Genomic DNA, 10,233 nt, shown 5'->3' with positions numbered 1-10,233 from the left:
TGATTAACATTAATCTGATTTCCTGTGAGTCAATTTCCTTGAGATATAGTAAACAAGCCAGTATCTGCTGTAGATCTCTTTTATTACAAAGATTTAGATATTAGCGACAGGCATGTATGTAAAATATATGGACTTTCTTACAATCTGAATAAAACAAAAACAATAATCCAGTTAGAGTTTTTGTTGGCCTTGCGGATGATAAATTTGGAACTTAAAGAGGTGTTTAGATGTGGCAGAGTTTGGGGTTTTTCTTTTTATGGCAGATAAGGCCCATTCTATCCAGGTAATCTGTGCCGGTCTTTAATTATAGCCAAGGAAGAACGGAGTCATGAATATGCTGACCCTAGTTATTTACATAAAGAGAAAAAGTTTCAGAGTTCTCATCTGTTCATGAGAACATGAGCACCAAGGACAGGAAAGCTGCTGTCTGTGCCTTAAGTTCTCCGAGCCGTCCTCAATAGCTCCTTGCTATTGAGCATATAATGTTCAGGTGAGAGTATGTGATTGATGGTGGTCAAGTAGGGGGGCCCAGAATCTCCCCTTCAGTAGGCTTCACCTCCAACCTCCATATAGTATGCCTCCAGCTACCAGACCTGGTTCTGAGCACCCCGCAATGCCTGCACAGACTGGCCGGCCCAAGGAGGAGAGGAAGAGAAATGGGATCAGCATGGAATCATGAAAGCAAAAAGTTTATTCATGTTTGAAACTACATATAACTACCACAAGGAAGACTTTTCAATCCAGGGTGTAATCCAGTTAGAAAGGAACACGAAACGTTTTTAATACATTAGAATCACCGCCACAAATTATTTTCATGACTCAATCAGTTTCAGAATCGCATACAATACAAAAGAGAAAGGAGAGGGGCCCCAGCACACAGGGTGAAATATACAGTACTGAATACTGAAATCTGAATGCATCACAATTAGTCGCTGCTTTTTTTTTTCTTTTTTGCATGGATTAGTAACAAGATGAAGAACATTCAAAATGTTTCTCAGTATTTACAACAGTTTTGCTGATCCTGTGGTAAATTAAGACCCAATGTTTCCCTCGGTTTTTTAAAAGTTGCAAATGCAACCCTGATTTATCTTTTAAAAGATTACAATGTACATTACATTTTATGAAAGGAAACAAAGTTAATTACAAGATGCAAAAAGATAAGAAAGAGACAAACTACAGCGTGAGTATTGTTCAGAGGTAGTAAGTGAGCACTCTAAGCTACAGAACATGTTGAAATTCTATTGGTTTGTATGAGTTCGCATGAGGTAATAAAGCTGTGTTTTGATTGGTGAGATGTATAAATACTCTTTTGCTACACTATATACATCACTCCAGAGAGCAGAGCCTTTCCTGGCTGCCCGGAGGACAGAGCAAACCTTGACAAGTCTGTGCAGCACCCAGTGCACATCGGAAAACCCCAGACAGGTCTTATTTTCACCTCCACCGGCAGCAAGTATCTGCACCTCTCACAACAATCTGGAACCATGATCTCATGACCGAGCAGACTCTGGGCACAGGTGCTTCCAGAGAGAGAAAAGAGGCTACCAGTCTCTGATCTAATTATAACATAAGAGATCGCAACACAAATGTGATGAGGAAAGGGTCTTCAATACAACCAGCATGAACAGAGATGGCCTAACAGCTCTCTTATTCCATCAGTGACATGAAAGAAAGGCAGTCGAAGTCTGCGATGGAATATGCAAGGAGTTCAGTTTAGGTGAGGTGAATCTTTGCATCTGCTCTAACGATTGAGGTTTAGCATATATTGTACTTTTTACCCTTAAGGCCAAGTAATTGGCAACTGTGAAACCATTAACGTAAAATATTGATAATAAATTATGCTAAAATAGCTACAGGACTGTCAACAATGTTAAGTCTTGGCCTAATTGGATAAAGTGCTTTTTTTTTTTTAACATTGTGTGTTTTAAGTATAAATACAAATGAGTATGATTCCTTAAAAAACAGATTTACCAAGTTCTCTAGTAAGACAAGGTTTTACAGTAAAGCTGTAGATGGTGGGCTACAAAAACGCTTTCCTTTTCCTCCTATTGCTCGGAATGCACTTGTCAAGGCATGTCAGCTCGGGGAAGTGTGCCGGAGGTTAGTTAGAGGTATCCGAGTGCACACTGCCCGGGCCTTCCGTAGGAGAAGTCACCGAAGATGGAGTTGTTGCGTCCTGCCAGCCTCCATTAGCCTGAAAGGAGAAACACAGTTCAGCGGGTGCACATCTCCATATTAATTCCACTCCCCAATTTAGAACACACAGATGACAACATGAGAGCAAAAGTGCATTAGCAAAATGTATTTCCTAAACCCATTTTGGCAGGAGTTGGGAAGCATGTGTTAAAGTGGGATTAAATGTATGTAAAACAAATCCATCCTATCAAGAAAAGACTTGGCAATCCATCAGCACGCTGAAGAAGGGCTCTGCTAGGCCCAAGCTGCTGCAAAGGTTGGCCTCTGAGCTGTTGGCAAAAATAAAGTGATGCACAAAGAAATCCTTTAAGAAGGAGCAGTGGAGAAGCTCACTGCGAGGCTTCTGCCCGGCCCTGAGATGAGACTTCAGCTTGGCTCTAGGGCAGTGTACCCCCGCTCTCTCCCATGCCTGACAGCCAGCTACTGGAACTCTTGGAAAATGAAGACCAGAATTTCCCTCCAAGTAAGATCTTCCACAATGGAAACACATGACCCAAGGAAGCACACGTACTATTCAAATCGGGGCTCTAATTATCTGTAAGTGGAGCTCTTGCTGGGCTGTGGCTTCAGCTCGGCACTGCCGCTGGTCCTCCCTGCCTCTGACCTGCACCAGCAACAACACTCCTCAGAAACAAATTTGCCTCATGTCTTGGCCTATAGAGGCAATTGTTGAAGTCAATGTCTGATCAGATTTCTGCTGTGGCAGACAGCTTGTCGCTACATATTTTTATGTCAGTCAAGAAGAGGGGAGTGCTGGGCTTGTGAGTTGGGGAACACTGAGTGGAAGTGACGGGGCAGGCCTTTCTGGAGGGAAGGCGGGGGCAAGCTGGCTGCCACTAGTGCCTGCAGCTTCAGCTGGTCTTGGCCTCCATGCTCCCACCTCAGACCCCCATACCATGCCAGTACAGGTTACAAAGTCCCCTGCCTCCCCCTCACACCCACCGCCACTTCTCTGTGGGTCCATCCCCACGGCCTCTTTTGTGCCTAGGCTGCCAAGCTGCTGGGAAGTCTATGTAGATTTCCTGCCCAGCCTAGCACAGCTTGTAGATCAGCTGCTACTGGCAATCGTTACTATTGGAGAACTCTATCTTCTGAGTTGTGGCACAGTTCTGCATATAAAGCACTTCCCTCCCTCTAGGGCCAACAAAAAGGGGGCTGAGAGGCAGACAACTCCTAAGAGGTGACAGAACCAGAGGTAAAAGGATTTCGGGACTTGAGATATATCAAATTCAGGTTGGAAAAATAAAAATGAGACTTAATAAAAAAAATAATAGTAATGCTAATAGCAGCTATGGCCCTGGCTTTTGAAGGCTTTGGAAGTGTCAGGCTGGGTGGTGACATGCCCAAGTGTATTTGGGGGTCTCTCTGAAATCCTCTTCCCTGGCTGAAAGGAAAGCCATTTCCCCTCAGGTATGAAAATCCCCTTAGCAAAAGAAAAACTCTTACACAGATACAAGTCTAAAGATATTCCATCTGAAGTAAACATCATTCCTCTTTTATCCAAATTTATAAACAACAAATGTACAATATTTCTACCCAGCATGGCAGCTGGAGGAGAGGTTGTCAGCAAGTATTCTTTTTTTTTTTTCAAAATAAATTAATCCTTACTCTGGTGGTTTGAGATTATGCACTGTATTATACAACAGCGCCTTATCAAGCCTCATCAGTGAAGATGGAATTCATGTCTGTAAAATGCTGCAGGCAATCACGGTTTCATATTTTATCATGTTGATAAGGATATCGCACATTCTCTGAAGCATTTCAAAACACTTAAATGAAAAAGGAGAAATGCAACTAAAAGGCTTTTTATATGGTTTGTTGTGGGTTATTATGAGTTATTTATAAACCCAAAAAGAAAGATTTGACATTTCAAATGTAAAAGATTTGAGTATTTAATGGTCCTTTTATTCCTTTACAATTGAATGTCCTCAATCATTTTTTAAATCATTAATATTTACTCTCATAACAATCCAAGGCCCTAAAAAGGGAGATTTTTGTCTATTTTCTTCCTGTGTCTTCTACTGCGTGCCCAGGGGCAGTGTGTTTCCTTCCAAGCCTGGAATCTCAGACTGCCCGCCATACTACCCAGTTCTACATGATGAGATCTGTCCCCACCCTCTCTCTAGCTGTGTTTATATTTCCTATCCATGTCAGGGTAGGAGTAAAAAGAATGCTTTAATGGGTTAATAACTAAAATTATTATTGTTCCTCCATAATTAAAGCTGAGAGGACATTAAAATTGTGGGACACGTTTTGCACTCCACATCGTCAATATAGCAGGATGCTTTTAAGAGGATTCTTTGTGTAGCTTGGTTTGTTGATCTGTCTTGGCCCCTCCAAGGTTCTCACCCTTCCCTGCCCTGTGCTTGGGTTGTTTTCTTGCTGCTTGATTCTAAGATGAATGACTTGTTTTCCACCATCTCTCACAAGGCAGTAAGGGCTGCTAGGAAATGGCATCTTAATGGTCTGATGCTTGAGCTCCTATTGATGACAGGATGCCAGCCACATCTGGGCATCTGGGAGGACTTCTTAGGGCATCAAGGTAATACTAAGCATTGAGGTGTACACAAGAAAAATGCAGCAAGGCTATTGCCTCTCATACAAGATGAGAAGCCAAGTCAAATGGCTACTCATTAATTTAGGAGTCACAGTTTGCCCAACACTGTTCCCATAGCTGGTCCTAGAGTACTCACATTTAAATTGTGTGGACTGTACAGTGAGTTTCCTCCAAGGCCATCACTGTAGCCTCCCGTCTGATTGATAACATGACGGAGGGTATCCACCTAGAAGTGAGACGAAACAAAATTCATCATTCCAAATCCATTAAAACATCATCACTTACAAAAAGGAAACAATTTGAATTATGTGTGCCACAGGGGGTTAGAATCTTCAATGAAAAGCAAATTTATCAATCAAATGTGACTGGCAGAATTTCAACAATTCCTTGCATATTTAAACTCACACATTTTTGTTTTTCACACCAGCCAAATAATAACATCTTCATGGCAATGCAGCAACCAAATACATGTGGCTGTGGGTGAAAACCTACTTAGAAATGTGCATGCGGACCCGGATCCCTCCAACCATCCCCCACCCAGAGAAAAGAACTGAGCCATCATTCTCAAGTAAGAGGACAAGAAAGGGGCTGAACCTAGAATATACTTTTAAAATTCAGGTTTTTGTATTCAAACCTACAAAAAATACAGGAACGAAAGAAAGCAATGTGTTCTCAAACCACACACACACACCAGCATTTGAAGGTTTCCTGTTCCATTTTTGACAAAACCACTCCCCCGCCTCCCCATCTCCATGAGCTCAAGCCAGAGCCGAATGCATTCACAAAGTTCATCAGGTTTGAATCAACAAAGTCACTGTCCACTCGACTTCTCATTAAATTAAGTGACGGGCAGATGGGTCCCCTCTGGAAGCACCCAGTGACGGGCAACGGGTCCCATTTGGAAGATCACTTCCATGAGGTCAGAGTAAGGAGTTTTGAGCCCAAACCCTACCCTGCTAGAAAGGCCCCTGATGGGGCATTTCTCCTACCTGTGATTGCACATTGGCTCCGACTTGGGACCCTTGGTAAGAATCCCCATTCAGACTCTGCATGTTCATGAACATGTCCCCAGAATTTGGGAGGTTAAAAGAACCAGAAGAACCTGGAAAGGAAAGAGTTAAGTGGCTGAATAACAGAGAGCTATACACATATCTCAAAGACCTAAAGGCAGGGGAAAGGAACAAAGACACAGAAGGGAGAAGCTGTGCACAACATAAGGCATTTCCAGGTGTAGAAGGATGGAGAATTAACTGCAGAGTTAGGTCCTGTGGTTCACTTTACTTTTAGGAAAAAATCCTATCACAGGGGAAGCAGGGGAAGCCCAAATAAAACGCCAATGAGAAAAATGGAAATAAACAGAAAAACATCCAGAAGCTGGCCTGGCCCCTTTCTCTGGTTTCTATGTCTCTCCAGGACTTAGTCACTAATGAGCTCTTCAATGCCACTCACTGCCATGGTGAATAATTTCCTGGAGAAGCCATGCTTTTTGATGCTCTTTCCTAGCCATAACTCTATCTTACACTCCACTAGAAAGAATGGTGAGTGTGTGTGTGTGTGTGTGTGTGTGTGTGTGTGGTGTGTATATGTGTGTACATGACAAAATGAAACCCTCTTTATGGACTTTTGAATGAACTTTAGCCTATTCTTTTGCAAATATTTATTTAAAAGATCTTAGAAAAGTCCCTTGCATCACTCAGGCCCACCTGCTGGAACACTTGCACATCTTTCATTATCACTCAAGTTCTCTGCAACTTTAAGTCATTTCTAACTCCATCACAGGTGAACACATCGCATTTTACCAAAACATCCTGGGCTAGGGAGTGGAGAGTGCATCCGTGAATTAAGTACCATCTCCTCACATCTAACACAGGAGAAATGTGGAGATGGAGGAGGTGGCCACGTTGCCCCTCAGCCCAACATCTAGGTTCCTTGTGGGTGGTGCCTCGTACATTTCTCACCTATGCTCTCTCAATCTTTCACAGGCTACTAATAACCTTAAAGTGACATACGGAAATTAACGAAAACAATCATTCGTGATAGCACTTTGCCTAACTGTCAAATGAAAGGCCAGTTAAAAGTTCCTGGATTTGCCAGCAGTGGGTGCGTCTATGGTGAAGGGTGGGTTTAAAGGCATAGCCACCCATTTTTTCACCCATCCCAAGGACAAAAATAAACTTTCCTTTTGACTATTTATTTATTTTTGCCAGTCCTGGGGCTTGAACTCAGGGCCTGGGCACTGTCCTTGAGCTCTTTTTGCTCAATGCTAGCACTCTACCACTTCTGGCCTTTTCTGTGTATGTGGTACCGAAGAATCAAACCCAGGGCTTCGTGCATGCTAGGCAAGCACTCTACCACTAGGCCAAACTCTTGGCCCTAAACTTTCCTTTTGAAATCCACGGTGTCCTCAGTATGGCTCTAGTTTCATGGTGTGTGGGGCACTGGCATAAGGCTGCTGCCTGGCCAGGTAGGGAGTGAGTGTCCAGTACGCACCGGAGTTTGGCGTGGTGGGCGAGTTGGTCTGGTTGTTCTGCACAGCTGCGGCCACTGCATGTGCGGCGGTCACAGCTGTCTTGGCGGCGTACAGGTTGGCTTCTTCCTGAAACTTGCCAATATTCTTCTTGTACCTGATCCGTTTGTTGCCAAACCAATTGGATACCTAAAATTACATTGAAAGGTAGTCAGAAAGGAAGAAACAGCCCAACCTCCAGTCATAACCGTGGGGCTCCAAGGGGACCCCTGGGAGACATTCAAGCTTGCAATTTCATATCCCATGAGTAGTATATAACAGTCTTAGGGGTTCTCTTCCCCTTTTGGCACATTCTCTCAAACTCCTTTGGAATAACACTGCTTTTTGGAGTTGGCAACAGAAATGTTAAAATGGCTGGGAGCACAGCTCATAAAAAAAAAAAAAAGAAAGAAAAGAACATCTAACTGGGGTTAGAGGTGTGCTCCAGCAGAGTACTTGCCTAACATGAGATGCTAAATTTCCCAGTACTGCAAGGCTGGGGGAGATCCAATTGGTAATTATCCATTAGCATATATATTCTGTCCCCCAAAAGGAGCAGAAAATCTAAAGAAAACATTTGTTAAATTAGATGAATAATTAGCAATACTTGAGCAACAAGAACTAATTGTTATTTCTTGGGTCTGCAACAATTTTGGCAGCTACATGGAGACTCATGTTTGGTCTGTTGAAAAGAGGAACATGGATTAATAATGGATGAAAACTTCCTTTGTCTCCTGTCTTGGAGACATTCACGTTTGCCAAGATGGCTGCCAGAGTTCTGCCAATAGCATGGAGGAAAGACCACAGCTTGGAAACTCAAGCAATCCCAATAAGGCCAAATGCAAATGCAGAGAAGAGGCTCTGATTTCATCAGGTGGAATATACTTATTTCCTTTTCAAACTACTGATGATATCAGCCAGTGCAAATGTGAGAGGCTTCTAAAGAGGATGTTGGCAGCAGGCCGATCTCATTGTATTTCAGGGGCAGTAAAATTGCAGCCCAGGACTCATGGCACAGAGGTCCACTCTGCTTGGGCACCTGTGGTTTGGCTATGTAAAGGAGAAACTATGCTAAGTCACAAAGCAATTGTAAGAATATATACCAATTTGCTATGTAAAAGGACCTCACAATCCCTTTTATCCTAATAATAAAAAATTTCTTAATGTACCAAAGGAACATGTTGTTCTAGTATCAGAGACACTTTTTCTGCCCTAAAAGGTATTATTCTCTATCACCTCCTCAGGGTCCCTGAAGGAAAATAAGGAATGAGGTGTAGTTCAGGGCCTTCCAACCAATTTACACCAATGGGCACCCCTGTTGACCACTTCTGCCAAGTCTTTAATTGCTTTGGAAATGGAACTCTCATTCTTCAACCTATGGCACTCATCCTTTTAGAAGAAGCCAGAAAGGCCTGGCAAGGGGGCTCCCTGAGGAAGACAACATTGGCCTCACTGCTGCCCATATGCTGTTCCACCCTGGGATCACAGTGTGCACACATGTGCACACAATACACATGCAGGCATGCTGGCTGAGGACACATGCAGCAGGCTTAGGTTCATCAGACAGAAATCAGAAAAAAAAAAAAACAGCAAGAAATAAAAATATGCTATAGATCAGCATTTTCAGCTGTCTCTGTTCTACCATCATTTTATTTATTAATTTTTTTGTCCTAAAGTACTATTCAGAGGATCCTTTTCTCTCTTCATATCAAACAGAGTGGTTATAACTCTCTTATGATGTTCACATGTGACTTAAAAATCTTAATGACTCATATGTGTCAAGCACTATGCAGAATTCTTTACACCCAGTTTCTCATTTAACAGCCTCAAACCAGGTCCAGTGGCCTTTTCTCCCTGCCTCTCAGCAATGTCTGTAATGTAATGACCATCCCTTTCACAATGGTTTCATTCACATTTTTCTGCTTCCTCTCCCTGATATACTAGAGGTGTGTGCTCTTCAAGACTCAGATCTTGGTTTTCTCTCTTTTTATCCATATTCACAACTATCCTTTCTTTCTCCTCCCGCATTTCTATCTTGATTCCTAATGTCTATGAGACTGAGATTCTCACATATATTTCCTGCTATAATCTGTAGCTCACCAAGTCTAAGGAGTACTTCAGGTGCCTCCACACCTGGGCCTCCTGTTTTCCTTCACATTCTTGCCATGCTCACCTCCAGAGAAGAGGTACTGACTACCTCAGGTCCATTAGGCCTATCAATGGATAGAAACATAGTCTCCTGAATGGAAATACAACTAGGTTTTTTGTTTTTTTTTTATTCTGAACTAAGATCTGGTTCCTTTCCTGTCTACTCATTGGTCCTATTTCTTGTATCTAGAGGGAGGGTGTCACAAAGTAAGGCCCACAAACTCAGTCTGTGGAACCAGGTGCCGATGACCCTTCCATCCTCCTTTCCTTAAGATGCCCGGGGCCATGGTAGGGTGTGCAATGACTAAGAGGCATGGAAGCTTAAGTGTCATGTGCCACTGTGGCATATACACTATGTGTGTGTGTGTGTGTGTGTGTGTGTGTGTGTGAGAGAGAGAGAGAGAGAGAGAGAGAGAGAGAGAGAGAGAGAATCATTTGTTCTGGAGGAGGCAAAAATAGAGGTCAAGGGAGAGGGAGAAGCAGAGGTGATACAGGATGGAGACAAATAGATACTATACTGAAAGGGATTTCTGCACAGGAAGAAGCCAAGTCTCAGTAAGACTTAGGATCCTTTCCCATACCAGAATCATGTCATCTAAAAATAGAACAGTTCCGAAGCAAGGTAGAAAAGCAGCCTCACAGATATCCATTCTGATCATGTTGTTAAAGAAAATCCTCTCAGAATCCAGCTCACCTTCCACAATGCATGCTCCTGGCTCAGAAAAGGACCCTGAGGCTGACATGCACAAAGCTCCTTTCACATGCAGCACCACTCTAGCTTTCCTGGATGAGCTGTTAGGCCTGAGAAAGAGTTAAATATGGAGTG

General features: G+C 42.9%; 1 protein-coding gene and 1 long non-coding RNA gene across 4 annotated transcripts in view; both read right to left on the bottom strand.

The window, feature by feature from the left end:
* Positions 1–670: 670 nt before the first annotated feature.
* Positions 671–10,233, bottom strand: part of Pbx3 (PBX homeobox 3) — a 223,929-nt gene continuing 214,366 nt past the window's right edge. For 2 of the 3 annotated variants that reach the window (XM_048342850.1, XM_048342860.1), the window contains exons 6-9: positions 7,244–7,409; positions 5,743–5,855; positions 4,890–4,979; positions 671–2,194 (exon numbers count right to left, since the gene is read on the bottom strand). In XM_048342850.1, the coding sequence (XP_048198807.1) occupies positions 2,102–2,194; positions 4,890–4,979; positions 5,743–5,855; positions 7,244–7,409 (462 nt within the window). In that variant the 3' untranslated portion in view covers positions 671–2,101. The remainder of the gene's footprint in view (positions 2,195–4,889; positions 4,980–5,742; positions 5,856–7,243; positions 7,410–10,233) is intronic. The other variant, XM_048342869.1, reaches the window with a different exon arrangement.
* The window catches only part of LOC125349090, an 8,346-nt gene continuing 8,021 nt past the window's right edge, over positions 9,909–10,233 (bottom strand). Inside the window, exon 3 of the long non-coding RNA XR_007210452.1 lies at positions 9,909–9,919. This is a non-coding gene — a long non-coding RNA (uncharacterized LOC125349090). The remainder of the gene's footprint in view (positions 9,920–10,233) is intronic.

This window comes from Perognathus longimembris, chromosome 1, assembly GCF_023159225.1.
Source record: "Perognathus longimembris pacificus isolate PPM17 chromosome 1, ASM2315922v1, whole genome shotgun sequence".
Classification (NCBI taxonomy): Eukaryota; Metazoa; Chordata; class Mammalia; order Rodentia; family Heteromyidae; genus Perognathus; species Perognathus longimembris.
The sequence above is the reverse complement of the archived record's forward strand: the minus strand, read 5'-3'. Positions and strand labels throughout refer to the sequence as shown.